This window comes from Bactrocera latifrons, unplaced genomic scaffold (assembly GCF_001853355.1).
Source record: "Bactrocera latifrons isolate USDA-ARS-PBARC rearing strain unplaced genomic scaffold, ASM185335v1 scaffold_33, whole genome shotgun sequence".
In the NCBI taxonomy this organism is placed as follows: Eukaryota; Metazoa; Arthropoda; class Insecta; order Diptera; family Tephritidae; genus Bactrocera; species Bactrocera latifrons.
In genome coordinates this window covers 1,907,232-1,928,413 of record NW_017536963.1, presented here as the reverse complement: position 1 = coordinate 1,928,413, position 21,182 = coordinate 1,907,232, and the positions used below count along the sequence as shown (strand labels likewise).

General features: G+C 32.7%; 6 protein-coding genes across 10 annotated transcripts in view; 3 read left to right on the top strand and 3 right to left on the bottom strand.

The window, feature by feature from the left end:
• Window positions 1–3,824, bottom strand: part of LOC108971237 (putative ferric-chelate reductase 1 homolog) — a 24,667-nt gene extending 20,843 nt beyond the window's left edge. The window contains exon 1 of the mRNA XM_018937180.1: window positions 3,704–3,824. The gene's annotated coding sequence lies outside the window, so the exon portion shown is untranslated. The remainder of the gene's footprint in view (window positions 1–3,703) is intronic.
• A 1,597-nt stretch (window positions 3,825–5,421) lies between these two features.
• LOC108971172 (ER membrane protein complex subunit 7 homolog) lies at window positions 5,422–6,338 on the top strand. The gene is made up of 3 exons (XM_018937052.1): window positions 5,422–5,862; window positions 5,927–6,055; window positions 6,113–6,338. Exons 1-3 carry the CDS (start codon window positions 5,422–5,424, stop codon window positions 6,227–6,229), a joined length of 687 nt encoding a protein of 228 aa, XP_018792597.1. The 3' UTR covers window positions 6,230–6,338.
• LOC108971171 (exosome complex component RRP42) lies at window positions 6,223–7,613 on the bottom strand. Of its 2 annotated transcripts, none has more exons than XM_018937050.1 (5): window positions 7,423–7,613; window positions 7,172–7,368; window positions 6,930–7,095; window positions 6,583–6,871; window positions 6,223–6,533 (listed from the first exon to the last, which is right to left on the bottom strand). In XM_018937050.1, the coding sequence occupies exons 1-5, from the start codon at window positions 7,477–7,479 to the stop codon at window positions 6,352–6,354; spliced, it is 891 nt and encodes a 296-aa protein (XP_018792595.1). In that variant the 5' UTR covers window positions 7,480–7,613; the 3' UTR covers window positions 6,223–6,351. The 2 variants fall into 2 exon arrangements, with proteins under 2 accessions (XP_018792595.1, XP_018792596.1); XM_018937051.1 differs by having other exon boundaries at window positions 6,341–6,533; window positions 6,611–6,871.
• A 488-nt stretch (window positions 7,614–8,101) lies between these two features.
• Window positions 8,102–10,124, top strand: LOC108971177 (charged multivesicular body protein 4c). Its single transcript, XM_018937059.1, has 5 exons — window positions 8,102–8,401; window positions 8,921–9,098; window positions 9,162–9,259; window positions 9,329–9,520; window positions 9,583–10,124. Exons 1-5 carry the CDS (start codon window positions 8,224–8,226, stop codon window positions 9,624–9,626), a joined length of 690 nt encoding a protein of 229 aa, XP_018792604.1. The 5' UTR covers window positions 8,102–8,223; the 3' UTR covers window positions 9,627–10,124.
• Window positions 10,125–10,777: 653 nt separating this feature from the next.
• LOC108971232 (pre-mRNA-splicing factor 38A) lies at window positions 10,778–12,272 on the top strand. 2 transcript variants are annotated; one of them, XM_018937170.1, is made up of 3 exons: window positions 10,778–11,201; window positions 11,267–11,913; window positions 12,002–12,272. In XM_018937170.1, exons 1-2 carry the CDS (start codon window positions 10,879–10,881, stop codon window positions 11,904–11,906), a joined length of 963 nt encoding a protein of 320 aa, XP_018792715.1. In that variant the 5' UTR covers window positions 10,778–10,878; the 3' UTR covers window positions 11,907–11,913; window positions 12,002–12,272. The 2 variants fall into 2 exon arrangements, with proteins under 2 accessions (XP_018792715.1, XP_018792713.1); XM_018937168.1 differs by lacking the exon at window positions 12,002–12,272 and having other exon boundaries at window positions 10,779–11,201; window positions 11,267–11,968.
• A 74-nt stretch (window positions 12,273–12,346) lies between these two features.
• On the bottom strand, window positions 12,347–20,343 carry LOC108971231 (carnitine O-palmitoyltransferase 1, liver isoform). 3 transcript variants are annotated; one of them, XM_018937165.1, is made up of 10 exons: window positions 20,302–20,343; window positions 16,921–17,100; window positions 16,116–16,853; window positions 15,508–16,046; window positions 15,329–15,394; window positions 14,069–14,128; window positions 13,545–13,677; window positions 13,234–13,482; window positions 12,776–13,135; window positions 12,347–12,711 (listed from the first exon to the last, which is right to left on the bottom strand). In XM_018937165.1, the coding sequence occupies exons 2-10, from the start codon at window positions 17,059–17,061 to the stop codon at window positions 12,565–12,567; spliced, it is 2,433 nt and encodes an 810-aa protein (XP_018792710.1). In that variant the 5' UTR covers window positions 17,062–17,100; window positions 20,302–20,343; the 3' UTR covers window positions 12,347–12,564. The 3 variants fall into 3 exon arrangements, with proteins under 3 accessions (XP_018792710.1, XP_018792712.1, XP_018792711.1); XM_018937167.1 differs by lacking the exon at window positions 15,329–15,394; XM_018937166.1 differs by lacking the exon at window positions 14,069–14,128 and having other exon boundaries at window positions 12,348–12,711.
• Between the last annotated feature and the right edge of the window lie 839 nt (window positions 20,344–21,182).

Here is a 21,182-nt window from a genome sequence, read left to right as displayed (position 1 = left end):
TTTTAGTTTTTAACACTCAAAAATCACTTTTGCAAAAAATGTCAATATATAAAAACAAACTTTAAAATATATGATATTTATCTGAAGAAAATAAAGAAATTGTTAAACATATTTGTTTATTTATTTATTTATGGTTTTGCTTACACTTGCACTTTGTTCGCCGTTTCTTTGAGCAACTACACACTGTACTTTAATATATGCATTAATGGATTTATTTTGCGACAAACGTGAGGTATGTATGTGTGTTACATATTAATGTAACAAGTTTATTTTCCCATATTTTTATTTAATTTCCAAGGAAAATCATAATTGAAACTGAATCAGAGTTCTCACTATTTGTTTTAATTCTCATGAGTTGTGGTTTTGCTTTACTCGGTCTAATTTAAACTTACACAGTCACATATAAATGTACATGTATATGTGTGGTTTACAAAGAGCATCGAGAATTGATCTTCGCATTGAAACGAGTTTTTAAGCACCACACTGCAGCAGAATTTGTTGTTTTCCAAGTGGTATATGAGTCAATGAAAGTGTTGCTGGCAAAACCAGTATATAAAAATATATACATACACTAAAATACATATGTAAATGGAATGCGCCTACATACAGACAGATAAAGATAACTGCCATATTTACAAACTTTGAAAGCGTTTGACTTTCGCTTTCGTTTTGAACTTCAACTACTTCGGACACTAAGCTGGGGCGAGTAAACGGTTAATTACTTACATTTATCGATTATCATATTTTATTGAATGGGGTGAAGTAATTGCTACATTTGTTAACTACTTTTAAGACACATTTAAGCAAAGTAAACTAATTGAGGTAAAATTATTTATGTGAAGGGCGAAACTTATTTAAATTATGGCATGGATTTATGATTTACTCATATATAATGCATATATGCAGTGGTTCGAGTTTGAATAATAGGTGAATAAAAATAATAAGAATAATAACAACAATAATAATGATATTAAACGAAATACCAACAACAACAGTACACATTTTATTATTTATTATAAAAAAAAAACTAACAACAACAACGAGATTATATGAAAAATATATGCTTTTAGTTGGTGTTGTTGTTAAAAATTTATTGAAACAATAAATATACTAGAATGTACAGTAAAAATGACAATAACAGCAAACCTACGTTCGGATCTACATAACCAGAATAGACCCGGCCAACGCCTGTCAACTAAGCAACATTCTTCAAATTTATGTCGTAAATGTTTTCTGCCGCTACAACAAAAAAAAAAAGTTTGATTGCTGTTGTTGTAACATCATAAAACTAATCAAATCAGATAATATACTAAAAAACCTAACAGCAACTAACATGATTCAAAAAAATGTATGTTTTTGGGTAGAGTTGCTGTTGTATAATATCCGTATCATAAAAATAATCAATACAGCTTGGGAACACACAACTTGTCATCACGCATCATAAAAATCATAAATTTTCACAAAATCATAAATTTTACATTTGTTTAAACAAATTCTTGTTGTATTACATATAAAAATGAATTTGCACAATTACAATTCTCAACGCTTTGTTTTCTGTTCGTTATAACTTATAACTTTATGAGATTATATCACGCCCTAAGTAAATACACTAAAATAGAATACAACAACATGGTATGATTAAAAAAGGGATGTTTTTTGTTAGTTTTGCTGTGGTAATATCATAAAAACTAATAAAAACAATAGAAAAGTGACAAAAAGATTGTCCAAAATTGTATGTAGTGTCTCTTATTATTCTTGTTGTAGCATTAAACATATAATTTGTAGATAACATTTCATGAATAACAGTTCCTGTCTGCATATAAACCGCGTCCGTACCACACGCATACGGCTGACCCACCGCTGTCCGATGTCAAACAAACACGTGTAAGAAATTGATTCTTGTCGCATTATTGTCAAAACTACATTGCTTATAAAAAAACTAAACAGCCAACTGAGATTCAGTCTGATAACCGGTACAACAACAACAACACACACGAGCACAGTTTACGAATGCTTCAAAGAAAATATGCGATCACATCTTTACACTCTCGTGATTTTCGAAAAAAGTGTGACTACCGCCTGCAGATTTTTAAATGCAACAAAACATATGTACATATGTGTTGAACATTATATTGGTTAAGGAAGCATTAACCGTCTAATGCATACAATGAAATGATGTTTCATGCAATTAAACGTACATACATATGTTTTTTACTTACATACATATATATACAAATGTTATTTGTGAGTACAATATTGTACAAAAATATTTGTGTGCTAAAAAGTAGCAGTTCATTTGAATGTAAAACGAAATATTTAACAGGTGTTTCACATACTTGTTATTCAGGTGTACAATGTATATACATACATATGTGTGTATGTATTGTGCAATTTTTTCTTTGTCATTACCGCCAAATTGCGAATTACGTACAAGATGTTGTTGATACACGCCTCGAAACTCAAGTATATGGTGCATGCCCTCAGCTACAGTGGTTGCCCGATTAAACAAATAATTAATGAATATAAAGTTTATGAAAGAATCATAATTAAACAAGTAGGCAAGAAATAAAATTTTTATGAATTATGCATAATTTCTTCCCTGAACAAGTCTATTAAGTTTGCCAGAAACACTAAAATAAAGTTTTTGCATGAAAACCTCTGACCACTTTTGATGCAAATTCTTTATTTATAAAACAATTGTATAATATAAATTCAGCGGTAGCAAAATCCTTTGACAGTTTCGTTGGGAAGGTTTTGTTTGCAATTTCTATAAAATTTGATAATGATAAATTTGATTTGAACTGTAGTACATAGTCGTTTTAATAAAAACTGGTAAAAATTGCACTTGTCTATAAATTTCCTAAACTAGATTGTTTATTTTTAAGTTATATTACACTAATGCAAAATTATGCTCTTGCAAGTTAAGCTCAGTTTTCAAGTAAAACGCAAAGAATACTTAAACAATGCTTGCAATGGGCGATCACTGTAACGGCCTGTCTATATGCTACAAAGGGAGTGAGAGTATTAAAAACTCTCCGACAAGTCGAGATCGCATGCTGTTGTCACAAAGTTTGTTGATGTTGCTGACTTCGAGAAGTGAGAAAGAGTTTTAAACCAGTTTTTTCAACAAACTTATGTACATACTTCAAATGTGTATACATACATACATATACGTATATGAAATTCACCCAACTGAGCTTGCTTTAACTTAAAGGTAAAGTACATTGGATTAATCTTTTGACTAATTTATATAGGCTAGTTCTGATATTCTGGGATTACCACTGGAGCAGACAGACAGTGTGACGTCACCGCTTACAAACTCACTCACTCAAATACATATGTACATATGTATGTATGTCTGTCCAGATCAACTAATGTCTTTAAAATTCAATTAAAATCGCAAATGACCCTAATACACACTTTGCATAACTAAGCACCGAGGGCGTGGTAAAGCTTTGCTACGTGCAAGAATTTTAAGAAAAAAAATTTAAAACCAAAATACTTTTAACTACATATTTTTAGCACATAATAAGAGACATTTGTTTTTCTTTAATTTTTTTTTTTTTTTTTTATTAAGCACAAATAGTTAGAGATATTTGCTCACACTTGTATCACTTTTGCACTTTTAACATTTAATTTAGTACACAACTTCCATAAAAATAAAAAATAAATAAATACAAATCAACTTTATTAGGTTACGCACTTGCCAATGTTAAGTTTATATGTACACCAGGTATGTCACTACTTTTCAACTGGCTCAACCACTCGCGAAGCGAAACTACCACAAACTGAAGACAACTCCAAGTGGTTCGAGCCGCTCTAACTGACAATATGACCGCAAATCAAACTTGCTAGTGACGGTGAATGTGAGTGTCGTTGTCGTTTTAACATTGATGTGTACTTTTGTATGGGCTTGCTAACAACAATCACACGCTGCTAATGGTATTTATATAAATAGCTATGCACGTATACAGGTGCGTGTAAGTACTATATGTGCATAGTCGCGCAAGTATATTCAAGAAAAGCTTATTTATTCGTACTCTTAAGAACTTTTGAAACACAAATGTTTTTATAAATAAATATTTATATAAATAGTTCTACTTACTTTTTTGTCACCATTATGCTGTTAAGGCAAGAGTTATGCTTCCAGCGGTTTCTGTAGTGATGATGTTGAGGCTCCCTCCTTATTACCTAGACATTTGATTTGATTGTGATCAATGATAGTGAGTTCTAACAAACTATCGAAATACACAACGATATGCTAAAGAAGATGTGTCCTTTTCCTACCAAAGCTGGTGTCCTATGGTCACAATTCAAGTACCCACGTAATTAATCAACCAGCATAACATACTTGTCTTGATTAGTATTAAAGCAGCCAAGTATTTACTATAATTGTGAACAAATGCAGCTCATTTTAAAATTGAATTGTTTTGTTTTTCATTTGTGTAGTTGCATAAAACTTTCCCGACACTTCCTATATAAATACATCCGGATCCGTTCCGGTTATGTTGGGAAAACGGTAAAGAGAATATTTTTTTTCATTACTACAAATTCTATGTTAATATATGTATTCCGATATGTGCACATATTTCTGCTTGAAAGTGCTAAAACGATGTAGGACATTTCCTTGTCGGTAGTAAAATAAAATAGTTATGGATGCTTTAAATTAACGCCAACTAGAGAAATATACAAATGCGATTTTTCAACGATAACTAACACTATTAAATAAAAAATTTGTTAACACGTTAATTGTTTTAAATAAATTGTTTTGATAATAAAATCCGAATTGTAGACCATTATTATTACATTCTTAAAACCGCAACATATTTAATATTACATTTTCATTTAAGCCTAGTATTTTATTTATCAATATCGTTAATATTTTATTGCTCCAATACATCGACCACATAATACTTCACACTTGGCAATCCACTTGACTACTTCCTACGTTGCTTAAAACTGTTCATACAAGGACTTTCTTGTCGTATAAATCAATAATCGGTGGCACACTTTATGTTATTGTTCGTAACAGTTACCGTCCTCTTGTAAATGTAATATGAAGTTCTGATCACAATCGTATATGTATGTAATCAGATAGTGACTACCAACTCGGGACAATTCTTCTAATTTACTTCAAAATTAAAGTTTTTTTTTATTTTTTTAAATTATTCAATTATTTTAGAAACGAAATCGTACCAAGATAATCAGCAATTTTATTTTATGTTTTCATTTATTTATTGAAAAATGGCAACGCTTGCATCATATGATTTACGTTATTATAAATATATCGAGAAGCTAATATCGAAACTCATTCAATTGAAGTATCACCACAATTTTCTTGTGATTTTATGTGGTTAACAATTTATTTTTAATTCAACATAATAGCAATTTGCGAAGAAATTTATAGGGGAATTTAAGAAGATGACTCGGTATCGTACATTATGGCTGCTTCTGTCATTTCTATTTAGTATAAGCAATGCAGAATTGGTCATTGGTCAAGACGATTTGAGCGAGGAATTAGCTGGCCTTTTTACAATTGAAGGAAAAGTATTTGCTCCAGAGACACAAACCAAAGGACAATCTGAGACTTCAATATCTGTAAATGGTGGAGAATATAAAGGATTTTTACGTGATGATGGTACATTTATTATAAGCAGTGTACCATCTGGAAGTTATGTGTTGGAAGTACACAACCCCGACTTTTATTATGAACCAGTACGTGTGGAGATTAATCCCAAGGGTAAATTCCGCGCTCGTAAAGTAAACTATGTACAGCCTTCGCAAATCATTCAAGTACCATACCCTTTGAAGCTTAAAGCTTTTACTCGTTTCAAGTACTTCCAGACACGTGAGCAATGGAAGGTAAAGTGCGAAAACTTACGAGACTTTATAAGCATTCATTGAAAATTTTTTCTCTTACCAACAGATCACAGATTTCTTATTCAATCCAATGGTCTTGATGATGGTTCTACCACTTTTAGTTATGCTTGTTCTACCAAAAATGATCAATGATCCAGAGACCAAAAAGGAAATTGAAAGTATTCAGTTTCCAAAAGTAAGTACAAATCTTCAAATCTGTTCATATATTAGTATTTGTACACTCTATGAATAGGTGAGTAACGAGATGCCAGAGATCAGCGAAATGATCACATCGTTTTTCTCGAGCGCCAAACCACCCGAGAAAGAAAAGAAGCCAATTTCATCCAAACAAAACAAAAAGCGGAACTGAACGAAACACGCTTTATTATATTAAACCTAATTACCCATTATAAAATGATTATGTAAAGTTTATAGAAGTATTAAGAGCCTCAAATAAATTATTGGCGTACTTGGGTTTATATTTTTGCAATTTTATTTAAGAAAACCTATGGTATTTCGGTGTTTAGAACCTACGCGACTTTCTTCAAGTTCCAATGCTTTCACCAACTCGTTATTTAAGTTTTCAGCCGCTGACAGGCCCAGTAATATGCAATTTTGCATGGTATCCTTGTGCAAAGAACCTTCCCCAATTGTATGTACGTTAGATATATAATCTGAAAAAAAGGAATTGTATAAAAAGCAATTTGGAGTTTGAAATCTTACTTTTTCCATTTCTTTTTGAAACACCTACTACAGCACTTGCAATGCTACACTCTTCCTCCTCTGCTGAGGGATCTACAACACACGAATCACCAATTTTGCACACTGTTACAAGAATAGGCAAGTTTTCAATTTGAATACGCGTACAATCATATGGATCATCCGATATTAATAATTCGGCTTCGCCGGCATCCATAAGCGCCGCCGTCACACGTGGTATTTTTGTATTAAATAAGGCTGCCTTCGCTGCTAAAGAAACTGCATCGAACAAGTTTCCTCCACATTCTAAAATCTAAAAACAAAAGTAAAATAAGAGTAATATTTTTTAAAAATATTACACTTGAATTTACCAAAATATCGACAAAAAGTTTCCAGCATTGTTGACCAGGTAGTATACAAAGGGTTTTCAAATCAAATGCTTTTGGAGACTCATATGCATTTGTTAAAGTATCGGCTAATTCTAAGGCCAATTCCTCACCACCACGTCCTTCAAATTCCGGTGCAGCGTTTGCAGAACTATATAACGAATATATTAAATATATGTTGACAAATTACAAAATTGTGACAACGTAAATTATTATATGGAAATTACCAATCAACGAAAAACTCTATTTTTCCTTGGTCTGGTGTTAAATAATTGGGTTTATCAATTTCGGTTTTAATTCCAACTAATACATCGGTGTTTGCCAAACGTAATCTGGCAGAACCGCTGGCATTACTAACCAAATCGGTTTCCAGTTCCATTGGACGATAGTCTCGTCGTGATCGCCCATCGCAACGAAAGTCTTCCTGCAAACTTCGAGATCGTAACAACATCAATTATTATTTACAAAAAATAACCACCTCCACGCCGTGTAGTATAAAAGTTTTCTCTGCTTCACTTAATGAAATGTTTGCCATTTTCTATTAAAAAAAATTACAAAACTAAATTTATTCAAATAAAAGTAATTTTATTTTGTAACAAAAGAACAAAAATAATTATTATATTTCCAATATTAACCACAAGTTACTTGCGATACTAAAATGTGCGGCAAAATAAAGAACTTATTGTTTTTCACCTTATGTTTATCAATTTATCGATATTTAATTATCGATAGACTACCGTACATTTGGCAATAAGAACTGAAAATTTTTATCCGTTAACTCATATGGTCATTATTTAAAGTTTATTTGTAATTTTTATGAATATAAATATTTGAATTAAAGAAATAAAATAACACTTTTGCTATTATGTTGATGTTATGTTATGCTGAATTTGGCAAAATTATTACACAAGCATATTGAAATAAATTTATTATAAAAAAAGTTAACATGCTTATTTATTATTTTTTTGTTTGCAAATTTTTTAATATTTAAAATAAGTATAATTTACATGTCATTAATTGTATACAAGTATTATGTTACTATTTTCGATTCATATTCATATATTGTATTGTGTAGGGCATAAATGTCGGCAACCCTGTCAGCTTTTGACACAAACACAAAAAAGGAGTATAAAATAATATGGCAACGATGAGGATGACGCACTCAATGTCAAAACGAAAATATTTTTTACATAGAAAGGGAGCAGAAAAGTGGCGATTTTAGTAAATTTATCCAGATATTGATATTTTTAAGTGTGTAAAAAGGATACATTTAGAAAAAATGAGTTTCTTCGGGAAAATGTTCGGTGGGAAAAAGGAAGTGGCACCCACTACAGGCGAAGCCATACAAAAACTGCGCGAGACGGAAAACATGCTTATAAAGAAACAGGAATTTCTAGAGACAAAGATAGAAGAAGAACTGAACATTGCCAGGAAAAATGCATCGAAAAACAAAAGAGGTGAGCTGATTTTGTATTTCAGTGACAAAAACTATTATTATTTTACAACTGCATTAGTACATTTATAGAATGTTCATGTGAATTGCGTATCTTTTACGAATTGTCAACAGAGAAGAAGAAATGACTCATTGTTGACTATTAAACATCTCTTTTTCTGTCTTCTTCCTTCCATTTTCTTAAAATAATGCTACAACTGTGGGTACTATTCTTCCCATTCTGGAATTCATCTATTTCCAACAATGATTAGAACGTAATGTTAAATTATAAAACTATTTAATCAATACATATTATTTATGCACAATTATTATGTGTCCAACCAACAAACACCACGGCAATTTAAAATTATCGTCTGAAGTTTTATAATGAACATTGGCAAACTTGCTACATATGTATGTATTCGTACACTTATAGGGAAATGAATTGTTAAACAATTTCAAATTATAACATAGAAACCCCTATCATATTATACATTATTTCCATATTTTAAAATACATCATACTTATTTCTTTATATTTTCAGTTGCATTGCAAGCGCTTAAGAAAAAGAAGCGCCTCGAAAAACAGCTACAACAAATTGATGGAACACTTTCGACGATTGAAATGCAGCGCGAAGCATTGGAGAGTGCTAATACAAATACAGCCGTCTTGACAACAATGAAAAATGCGGCTGATGCACTCAAAGCTGCACATAAAAATATGTTAGTACAGATATTTATTAATTTGTAGCAAATTTGTCAATAATCATTTTTATTATATTCTAGGGATGTGGATAATGTTCACGATATGATGGATGATATTGCCGAACAACAAGATGTTGCCCGTGAAATCTCCGATGCTATATCAAATCCAGTTGCCTTTGGTTCGTATACTAACAAAAACATTAAAGTATCTTTTTTGGCTTACGGTTACTTCTATGTATAATATGCAGGTGCTGACCTTGATGATGAGGATCTGGAGCGTGAATTGGATGAATTAGAACAAGAAGAGTTCGATAAAAAAGTTATTGGCATACCGGAGCCAAATGTTACATTACCCGATGTACCAGCCGACGAAACGCCAGAGAAAATTCCTGAGAAAAAGAAAGCCACAGCACCTGCTTCAACATCACAGGAAAATGATGGTAAATACTTTCCTATGCTCGAAATAGCAAAAAAATTCAATGATGTTTTTACTGTTTTACAGATAATGACCCAGACATGAAACAGTTGCTTGCTTGGGCCAATTGATGAGTTTATAAATCTCTTAAACCATTGTGTTAGAATTGTGTATGGATTAGCAACTTGAATTTAAATAACAAATGCACAATGGTTGTTTCTATTATTGTACGAAACAAGATGGAAAAGTAAAATAATCGACACATACATACTTTACCAAATAATATTTCCAATTGCTTGCTAATGGCGAAAATATTAATTTTTAATTTTGAAACACATATCGCCTATTTGTATTTTACTTTGCGCTTGCAGGAATAGTGTTGTATTTAGTAAATATGTTTTACAAAGTCAAAATTGTGATAAAAATATGCCAGCACATTTATGCTTTAATAATGACGTGTGTACATTTTTTGACTAGGACATAGATAAAGCTAGATACGTCTACTGCTAACCCTGCGGCAGAAACAATTAGAAGTATATTTTCTTTTTAATATTTGCGTTCTTGTGATTAAAGTATATTAAAATAAAGCAATTTCAAGATAAGCTCTTGAAATCTTTTTCCAAATAGAACAGAAGTCATGAAAAATATTTTAGGTTGTTGGAATATATTACCTGGATCGCGCACATTTAAGGAATTTTATATTTAAATGCATAAAATTACAGTCTATCATTTTAAACTGCTACCTGCTAAATGTTTTATTTTGCGAGTTGCTAATAATCTGACCTGTTTTAAACAATTTTCAAAGTAAGAGCAACAGCAACAATATGCTTTGAAGAGCACAGAAACAGATTGGTAAATGTTTTATTAATTTTGTTTTAAGTTTAGCAGTTAAATTATAATTATTTTTGTCCATGGTTTTAAATGTTTTATTTGCTTCATGTTTATCTAACGTTTTCATTTTTAAATATCTGCTAACGGTTTCTTTTTCACCAAGTGCTTCGTAATTTTTCCGGTGCTGCCAAAACCAATAAAACAAATATGCTGTTAGTACTGATAGAACTACATAAAGCCGTTCTAAAAATAACCATCTAAACATAAAAACTATTAAAATAACTGCTTCCACATGAAAAAATTGAAGTAACTGACATATTTATTATTTTTGCGGGCTATTAATTAAATCAAAAATAAATTAACAAAAACACCCGTAGCTTGTTATGTCTTTCCAACATTTCATGTGAATACATCTTAAGCTTTCGTTAAGTATTTGAGAAACGTCAATTTGAAGTTATCGATAACTTACTTGCAACACTTTACAACCAAAACAAAATAATCACAAATTAAAACAGTTTAGGATGCTAAAGTGAATGAGTTTTTAATAACATAATGGCAAATCGTACAGTTAAAGAAGCCAAAAATATCCATGGAACAAATCCACAATATCTTGTTGAAAAAATTATACGTTCTCGCATTTATGATTCGAAATATTGGAAGGAACAGTGCTTCGCGCTCACTGCCGAACTGTTGGTGGATAAAGCTATGGAGCTCCGATTCATCGGTGGTGTTTTCGGCGGAAATATAAAGCCAACGCAATTTCTTTGCCTCACACTTAAAATGCTACAAATTCAACCAGAAAAAGATATTGTGGTGGAGTTCATAAAGAATGAAGAGTTTAAATACGTCCGTGCACTGGGGGCATTTTATTTGCGGTGAGTTCTTGAAAAAATATAAGAATTGTAATGAAAAATAATTATTTATCTTTTCATATTCATAGTCTCACTGGCAGTGCTTTGGATTGTTATAAGTACTTGGAACCTTTATATAATGACAATCGTAAACTCCGCCGTCAAAACAGGGCAGGTCAATATGAAATTGTTCATATGGATGATTTTATAGATGAGTTGCTCCGCAGTGACCGTGTGTGTGATATAATATTACCGCGCATACAAAAACGTGCAGTGCTTGAAGAGAATAATGAACTGGAACCGAAAATATCCTCACTCGATGAGGATTTAGATGATGATGTGGTTAGCGATGAAGAGGGTGGTGCAGATCGAGATGATGACAAAATTAAATCGTCGTTTTCTTCCAAGAAAAGATCACGCAAAGATCACTCACGTTCACGTTCGCGTAGTCCTATTGCTGCGCGTGAGCAAAGAACTGGTCGTACGCGTGATTATGATAATGAGTTAGAAGATTATAGTCGACAACGTGAACGCGATAGAGATAGAGATCGATTTGGTGTCAGTTCGGCATCAAGCAGTAATCGCCATTGGGATGATCGTTCTGGTGGAACAAATAATTATCGTGGTGGACGTGATGATTATAGAGATGACTACAGGCGAGACGATTATAAAGATCGGCGTTATGACAACCGTGACTCTCGAAATGATCGGGATAGAAGGCGACATTAATCACTTTGTATGTATTGTATGTAGTAAACTAAAACAAAATACACAAAATAGTATAAAAGTAACAAAATGTTACATCTTTATTAATTAATGGCTAGTTGCTGGTACTTTAATCCCAAAACTGTATACAAATATTATGCTTTTCCCTCTACTTAACCGTTACAACAATACCATTAAGCATTTGCAACGTTCCCAGGACATTCGGGCCTATAACGGGAACGAAACCTTATTATCCTGCCAAGGACTTTCAACTCGGCCGTTACAAGAAAAACATTAAGCCATGGATAGTATTTCGCATTTTTGTTTAGTTTCTAGCATTTGTTTTCTCGTTCAAAGTATTTGTGAATTATATTTCATATCCGTATGTATTTTTGGACTCAGAAATTACAATTGAAAAAACAAATTTACACATATATCCATTTTTTTTATTAAATTGTTTGTTGTTTTATTAAATTTCTTAAATAAATTTAAAAAATAACGTCTTAAAATTGCTAACTTTTTGAGAAAATCAATAATTTGACTTCATTGCTTTGACTTACGGTATATAAAAAATATAATTATGATAAAAATCAACTATCATATTTTAACACTTAAAACTAAGTTCTAAAAGTTCTAACAATAATTTCAGTATGCATGTATGTACGTACATATGCAGTTAAATTTATTTTACTAAATTCGCCATATTTGGCTTTGTTGAGGCAGTCCCGTTCTTGGCATTAGATTCTCCTTGCTTTTTAAAATGTTCCTCGAACATTGCACGTATGTCGGCCAATGCTTTACAGATATTATCACCAAAGCGATGAACATCCTAAATTAAAACATAAAATGTATACTTTCAAAAATATATGAAATTTCCACTCTGCACAACTCACCGTCTGTTTGCAGTTTAATTTAGCTGATATGTGGAAGAATATTAAGTTTTCGCCCGCTATAATATACGATACACCGTAGCCGTCGTCAGCGACCGGTCCGAAACCGCCACCTGAGCTTATACAGTTTGGATGTTTCTTCAAATCCATTTTTGGCGTTTGTCCGTGCGGTGTTTGACTGGTAGACAAGCGCCACGGCTCGCTCAATACCTCATTGAGGAAGGGCGAGTCAACTTCTAAGTATTTAGAAACTACGTAAAGACAAAACAGATGCCGATCAATACCGCGCCCACACATGGCATCTTGATAGGCCAACTGATGACGATCACAAGCCTTCTGTAAAAGTTTTACGCGCTCTTCGCTCTAGACAAGACCAGAAAAGAGTTAAATAATTTAAACAATGAAAGTATTATGTGAGAAAATGTATAAGAATACGGATATAACTAAAATTATGCGCTTACCGTTGTATTACTGTCTCCCATTGCTTTCACCCACGCTGCCGATTCAATTGTACATGGACGCACGGTTTCTGTACGACCCTCACGGAACAGACGTGTCATAGATGCTTCGTATGTTAATGAGAATCGACCAGCGTCTCGGTAGTAAGCTAACTGTAAGGCCATTTGTATATATGCATCGGGAGATAATCGACACTTTTTCATGAAACCTTTTCCATACTCGTTATGTACAAGAATGCGTAAGTCCACATCCTAGACATATAAAATTTTATTAATATATGTAGCTGTAGCTGTACTTATATGAGGTGCCTTACATTTATAAGCTTGGTAGCGTCCAGTGTCGCCTCTTCAATTTGTGGTTGCAAAGCCGTGAGATCCCAACTCAAACGTGTGGGTGACGGTGGCTGAAATTCGGGTATACCCTTTGTGTTGCCAGCCTCATCATATCTAATGTTTAAACATTAATAAGTGTTAATATGTATAATAAGCAAATTTATGTACAAATGCATGCTACGTTAGACTATTTAACAAATGTGAAACATAAATTTTGGATGTGCAGAAGTCTATAAGATTCACGTATGTAAGTATGTAGACCACAAATACACTTTTGTTAGTGACGTTTGTTGTTTTTCAAACTACTTTTTAACTATTGACTAATTACACATGCACACAAATAAGAAGGGATGAGAAAGCGGTTAATTGTAAACAAATACAAACTAATTGAGCTTAAGCATAATGTTAACAACCACAAAACTAAACACATTTAAATGAGTACAGAACATTTAGTAAACAAATATAAACATGTTATGGCATTTCTGTTACTGCACAAATCTATTACCCATAAATATCATCACCGAAAATATATTCCCAAAGATGACCCATAACCGGTGCATCAGCCCTAAAATATTTGAAAAAAAATATTACTTGAAACAGCATTCAACAAGTTTCTGCATACATATTTACATAGGTTCAATTGGTATGTATTGAAGTGTGCAAATATAAAGTGTCAATAATTTTTGCTAAAGGCTTGCTTAACTTAAAAAAAATTTTTTTTTGTAAATATGTTATACGCGGCGGATAACTGGTCGAAACACATGTTTGTCATTTTATGAGCGCTCGATTTAGTTTTTTTTTACGAATGCTGCTATAATTTTGAGGATTTGTAACTATGAATAGGTGCTTGCATGTATGCAGGTTTGTGCAGAATAGAGTAATTTAGATGTTCAAATGACTATGTATGTATGCACGTAAATTGTAAATTGACATGATCAGCCATTTTTGTCTTTCATTTCTTTTTGACAGATAGAAATGCTTGTTTCGCTGTATTTGTATTTAAATAAAATAGTTCAAATAGTTGGTATTAATTTCACGGTAAGAAATAAAGTTAGTTTAAATACTGGACGTGTTTATGCAAAAGGATTTCAAAGCACGAATCTTATTCAGCACAAAGTTAGCAAACAGGGGAGTCGGGGTCAGCAATTTTTAAAATTTATGTAAATGAAAAGAATAGGAATAGAAGTCCATACAATCAAAAAGTATTAGACTTTTGATTACAACTATGCTAACAAGGCAAAGTGATTAGAAGAAACAACTCTTTGGTTGAGAAGAAATCTGTTTCCACATCTTTGTCATATTTCAATTTTTGTGAAGAATTCATATTGCAATTTACAATAATATACACTGGAGGTAGAGGCACCGTGCAACTTACTTTAAGGTCAGTAAATATATATATAATGTATATAAATCTAATATTAACTAAATTGTCGTAACTGTAGACAATATTATGGGCTACATATAATACTGTAAGTGCATTCTTAAAAGTCTCATTATTGTTTGTATTTATACATATGTACTTATATTTTTTTTAAAATGTTTTAAATTGTTTTTAAATAAAAGTTGAAGCAGACACATTTAAAAAGTAGTAAGTGGGAATTTCGAAAGTAAACTGTCAACAAAGCTAACCAAATAAGTGCACAGAAAGTAGAAAATAGAAAACCTTCACCATTTTACATTATAAAATTATTTTACAACTGTTCAACTTTAAGACTTGCTCAAACAGCATGTCTTTTCTACTGTTAACAAAAGCAATCTTGTTTACCCGTTGGTGGTCGCATCGTCCATAACAAGATTCTCCCAAACGTGAGCCATTACAGCAGCATCGGCCCTTTTAAAAGGTTTAACATTTTTACAAGTTACAAGAAAGTTGTATCATAGCAATAACTGCGATGTCTTGAAATGTGTTGAAAAACTACAAACTACACAATAAAGTATACTTACCAAGTATGTTCGGCATTAAAGCCCACGCGTCCGTTGGTACCAATGCAGACCGTAAAGCTTTTGTCGAACCAACGATTGTAACCGTTGCCGTGTAATAATGTTTTGCCAAATTTATCCAATAATTCAGGACGTGCCAAATCAAATTCATAGGGTTCATCATCCAATGACAATACAAAGGCGGCCGACTCGACGAGATTAAGTGAAACGCGATTTACACCACGGGCAAAATGTGCATTCCGTATCTCAGCCCATTTTGAACGATTCATTGTGGTCAACGCCGCCAAGTGCTCCTCACTGGGCAAAGGCGTGGCTTTGGAGTTCAAGATTTCTTCCATTTGTATTTGTATCTCACATGGACGCAAAATACGACCTTTGTAATAGATGACCACCTTAAAGTAACGTCCTTTATGCAGCACAACAATGTGATTGGAGTCGCGATAATGAACGATGCGGTCAGTTTCCAAACCAGGTACGCGCACCGTATTGAAAGTGCGCTCGTATTGCCACGAGCAAAGTGGTATCATGCTTTGCACCATTATCTATGTGAAGTGTAAAGTGTGTATGTGAAATGGTATGTAATATTATTATGCATAACCTGTATTACTTACCGGCTGCAATTCTTGGCGTTCGATCAAACGTCTGAATCCCAACAACAAATACACAACATTAGCGGCGCGCGCTGCTTGATTATTAGTCAAATTCATGAAGATCGCATCAGTGCCATAGAAGTTGCTGTTGATAATCAAAGGGCTACGTCCGCGCAGATAAACATATTCCTCCCACCAATCGGAAACGTAATTGGTGGCCCACCAACTTTTCAATGTTAGATACCATTGTAATTTCTTGCCAATTGTGCTCTCGAATTCCTTAGCCAAACCCTCCATGCGCGAGTAATTTTCATCATCCAGTAATGGGCGTACAGAACGTAAATACCGTTGCATTGTGTCGTGCAACGCCGGCACCGGTAGTCTTGGCAGCGAACCTTGAAAGCTGTAGAGGCCAGGTGTATTCCAACTGGAGAGTACTTTAACGACTCCCGCCCACACTTTGGTTTTCAACGACACCTTACTGCCCGGCGCTCGCGACTCATACATCCAACCTTTGTACATTAGCAGCAATTTGAGCGTGTAACGCATTGTGAAACATATGGAGAGCCAAATAATTAGCGCTGCTCCAAAGCACGCCGTCACTTGCCAATTAACTGTATTGGCTGGTAGATGCACCAAAATGCGATGTACGAGATCGAATGGCACTGCAAAACCAGAGAAATGCAAACCCATGGCAATGGCCGTAATGAGCCATAAACTTTGTATGTGTGCCGGATAGACACCGTTACGTATACCGTTCTATAATTAGAAATTTCGCTGGTTTTGTAAAATTCGTACGAGTGAAGAGAGTGCGTAGAAGACTTACCCGTGCGCGTGCTATGCGTTTCTTCCACGAACGCACACCTGAATTCCAGACGAGATTGAGTACCTCCTGGTCATAGTTGATGTCGAAGCCTTCGTGGGTGATGGCGAAGGAAAATGCCACCGCTGAGTGGGCTTCAGCCATTGTACAGGCAAATTAAGCCGTTCACAAAATAATTTCAATCTGTAGAATAAAACGAAAAAATAAAGCAGTTAATACTGTATGTATGTATGTATGTATGCATTACATACTGACATTTTATAAGCGGATTGGTAAATGAATCCATTTCAACTTTTACAACAACAACATTTTTATTCATTGTTATAACAACTAGTCAACTTTGATTCTAAGTTCAAAATTTTCACCCAAAAACTATAAGTGATCCCTTGCTCTAATAATATAAACAACTTTCACCGACCTTTTACGAATCAGGTACATTAAAAATTTTTTTTTTATTTTGGAAAAGTAAGATTTTATTAAAAAAAATTAAATTAAATCTTTTAAACGTTTATATTTTAATTAATATTTTTTATTATTTATATTTTAAATTAAAACGTTTGGTACCACTATGTGCTGTAAAGACTTTTGCCAATATTGATATAATTAAGAATATATAATTTAATACCGTTATTTCGAAATTATACAATTTCGGTGCTTTAGCAGTGGTGGTAAGGAAAGCTGATAGTTGTTTGTATGCGCCGAAATATATGCTACTATTTGTTGTTTTATAAAAACGGAACTTGAAGACCGGATTTAATAGGATATGCGGTATGTAGCTTTCATTTTAATTTATTTAATTTTTGCTATACTTGCTATATTTTTAACCTTAAAATTTACTTAATTCCCTAATTTTTTGCTATACTTTACTAGGTGCAATTTAAATAAATATTTTATCAGCGATATTTTTAAATATATAGTATCTGTTATCAGCACGTGAGACGTTAATAGTTCATAAACAGCTGATTTGAAATAGAATAGATACATATTTAGATATGTACATATGTATGTATATGTATATTTATGCTAGAGAGCGTAGTTTTATGACAACGCATGAATTTCGGTAACTAAAACAGCTTAATTTTTATTTATGATGCTCACTTTTTTTACACTCCATTCTAATTCCTCAATGCCTTTATCATTTCTGACCCATTTAGAGATCACTTAAAGTGTTTAATCTAATTTCTTACGCATACATAAATACATACATATTTATATTATAATAATATACTATTGTATACATATGAGTATGTATGTATGTATGTATTTTTCACTGCAAATTTTTGCATACAATTATATACACTTTTTTCTTCAACTCTCAATTTTATCTCAATATACTTGATTTGCCTGTATTAATTAATAATTAAATATTTCCATATTTCCTGTATTGATTATATTATTTTACTCGCAATAAATCGTTAATTACACTGATAAATAGAATTGCGTTTGGAAAAAAAGTAGTTGTTATGAAAATATCGAATGCATGCACATATGTATATACATGCATACACGTGCTTTACATTGCTCAATTGTTTGTTGTATCATAAAATTGAAAAATATTTATTTATTTTTTCCCCACTGAATCAATACACATACACAGACGTATTCTAACACACATATGCCGTTACGGTTACTGCGCTTAATTTGTTGTTCACAAAGGTGCAAAGTCCAAATACAAGTTTCTTGCCTCCATCACTCTTAATAGATGGCGTTTTTGGAGAATTTGTTTCTCTATTTATTTTCACATATATCTACATACTTATGTATGTATACAGGTTTTAAACATACGTATGTATATAGGAGTGTTGCAGAGCGCCAGCGAATGGCTGAGTATTCATTCATGCCCTGTTGTAAAAATGGCACGTTCTCAGAAGAAGGTGCATAGGTACATACATGAATAAAACACTGTGCTTGTAGGTTAGCATATAGCCATTTCGTATTTCTCTAGGGTGAGAAAAGCTTCTGACTACGTCCACTTTACATCAAAATAATTTTGGGGTTCATGGGGTGTAAAAAGGAGAGCAAATTGTGCAAGATTTTAAATTTGTTAAATGGTATAAATATTAAATATATAATATTTCCTCTAAATACAGCAAATGAGTTATATTTTAAATAAATTAGAAGGTGTATCCTCCACTTTAAGAGTGATTTGTAGTGAAAATAAACCAATTGTATTTGAACCGCTTTCCCAACTAGTAACATACTTATGTACATAATATATTTTTCCATAGAATCAGTGTCAAATTATTTCAAAATAAAAACTGAAGACTTCTACAAATGTGAATTAAAAACGCTTGGCTTGAAATCAAGAAGTAAAACTTATAAAAAGAGAAAGCTTTACCTTTAAATATTAACTCAATAAATTGTTTTAGTTGCTTTTCAGTCTCTAGCAACAACTTTTTCAGCATAACCTCAAAATAAACGCCACGAATAGCCAAAAAGTCTAAGTATGAAGTAATTGTTGATGTTTTATTATTTATCAAAATTATAAAAATTAATATTAATTTTTCTTTAAGTTAATTAACTACAAATATCAGCCAAAAATTTCAAAAAAAAAAGTGTAATTACTTTCCCACTGGGCGCACCTGCAATCTCCCAAAGATAGACACACGAATAAAACATTGTATTGAATGCAGTTATTTAACTCTCTCTCATTAAAATCTCATAAACAAAACCCAAAAAGCAAAAGGCACATCAAAACCTCACAACAACAACCACATACAGAGCAGACCGGTTTTTTAATAAACAACAAGCCCATCGCGCAGACAATCGGATCAAAACATTCAACTGATAAAGGTACTCTACACCTATGCATGTATGTATGTATGTAGACATATAGTCATATGTATGTGTATGTGTTTGCATGTTTGCATTTAAATTAGTATTTTGACTTGTCGTATATTTATTACGCAATTAAATCTATATTAAAATATGAATATAAATAATTTTCCACGACTTGCCCATTCAAAAGTGCACCTTTACGCAGCAACAACTTATTATTAAGCCATGCAACAAACAAACCCGCACACATGCATACACAAACATACAGCTATTCGTGTTTATCGCTGAATATGCATGTAAATGTATGTATATGTACAAATACACACGCATATTCAACATTTGTGACTTAGAAAACAAGTTAAAGCAATTTCAAGTGCTTTGTTGTTGGTTCAAAACTCGGTCAAGTATGTTTAAACGTTGTATGTGTTTGTTTGTCTAGTAGGAAACAGAAAAAAACCACTGCTGCACCGCTGCTTTCGGCACATTCACACTATATTTTTCATAAACTAGATTACATATGTATTAAGAAGGTCGCGTTTACTTTAGTTGCTTAACGTCATTGTTTTATATCTTTTTTATTTGTAATTTACCGTTGTTTACACTTACGTCTTTTATGCGCCTCACAATTTTTTTTTGTTGTTTAATTTATACACTTTTTTCTTCAACTCTAAATATGTGTATATCTATATGTTTGTACGTATTTTCTTTTATTTCAATATACTTGATTTTCCTGTATTAATTAATGCGTCTGCACTCGAAAGAACCAACTTGATCGTTTGGCTGCTGAAGGCTTACTAACCGCCAGCAAAAACGCTCGAGCCTCTAGATCTTTGACAGCATATATAGCTATGTACATATACATATGTATTTAGTATTGGTGTAGAAATATATACATATGTATCTATGCATGTATGTATGTATATGATAAGCGTTATTTGTGTGTTTGCGAGCTGGCTTGGCACATCGCTCTCAGTCAGTTACCTGCTGTAGAAATTCGTCGAGTCCAAAGAAGTGAGTAGTCAGTTCTATACTACTCTCGTTGCATTCCGCTGCAAACTGGTGCATAAATGCAACGGTGTACATGTGTGTGCTTGTGCATACGTGCTAGCTGTCCGTAGGCAGGGACTTCATAGACAAATTAGAATAAAAATAGTAGATAGTAACAAAATGGCGCAAAGCAATAAACTTAAAAGTTATATTAATAAAATATGCATGTAAACGCACTTACTTATACATATATACATACTTGTTTAAATATAATATGAATTTCCACTGGTCTTACTGCTTGGCATACAGCGAGCTCGTTTCTCCTGTTTACCACTAAAATAGGCAGATGTATTTGGAGTGAGAGTATGTTTGTGTGTACTCCATGCATATTAAAATATATTTTAAATGTATCTAGTAGACCTCTTGGAATGAGCTTAATGTGTTTGAAGCGCAAAAATAATACGTTATAATTTGTGTGCGGAGTTTGTTTGCGAGAACTT

Bases quoted from the DNA above. Each gene is read 5' to 3' on its own strand.
- LOC108971232 (XM_018937170.1), top strand. From the start codon at position 10,879: ATGGCAAATCGTACAGTTAAAGAAGCCAAAAATATCCATGGAACAAAT. The intron at 11,202-11,266 runs GTGAGTTCTTGA...TCATATTCATAG, and splicing joins CTGGGGGCATTTTATTTGCG to TCTCACTGGCAGTGCTTTGG.
- LOC108971172 (XM_018937052.1), top strand. From the start codon at position 5,422: ATGACTCGGTATCGTACATTATGGCTGCTTCTGTCATTTCTATTTAGT. The intron at 5,863-5,926 runs GTAAAGTGCGAA...TCTTACCAACAG, and splicing joins AGACACGTGAGCAATGGAAG to ATCACAGATTTCTTATTCAA. The intron at 6,056-6,112 runs GTAAGTACAAAT...CTCTATGAATAG, and splicing joins AAAGTATTCAGTTTCCAAAA to GTGAGTAACGAGATGCCAGA.
- LOC108971231 (XM_018937165.1), bottom strand. From the start codon at position 17,061: ATGGCTGAAGCCCACTCAGCGGTGGCATTTTCCTTCGCCATCACCCAC. The intron at 13,136-13,233 runs GTAAGCGCATAA...GGTCTTGTCTAG, and splicing joins TGGGAGACAGTAATACAACG to AGCGAAGAGCGCGTAAAACT. The intron at 12,712-12,775 runs GTGAGTTGTGCA...GTTTTAATTTAG, and splicing joins AATTAAACTGCAAACAGACG to GATGTTCATCGCTTTGGTGA.
- LOC108971171 (XM_018937050.1), bottom strand. From the start codon at position 7,479: ATGGCAAACATTTCATTAAGTGAAGCAGAGAAAACTTTTATACTACAC. The intron at 7,096-7,171 runs GTAATTTCCATA...TTCGTTATATAG, and splicing joins ATAGAGTTTTTCGTTGATTG to TTCTGCAAACGCTGCACCGG. The intron at 6,534-6,582 runs GTAAGATTTCAA...CCTTTTTTTCAG, and splicing joins TTCAAAAAGAAATGGAAAAA to ATTATATATCTAACGTACAT.
- LOC108971177 (XM_018937059.1), top strand. From the start codon at position 8,224: ATGAGTTTCTTCGGGAAAATGTTCGGTGGGAAAAAGGAAGTGGCACCC. The intron at 8,402-8,920 runs GTGAGCTGATTT...TTATATTTTCAG, and splicing joins TGCATCGAAAAACAAAAGAG to TTGCATTGCAAGCGCTTAAG. The intron at 9,260-9,328 runs GTTCGTATACTA...TATAATATGCAG, and splicing joins ATCAAATCCAGTTGCCTTTG to GTGCTGACCTTGATGATGAG.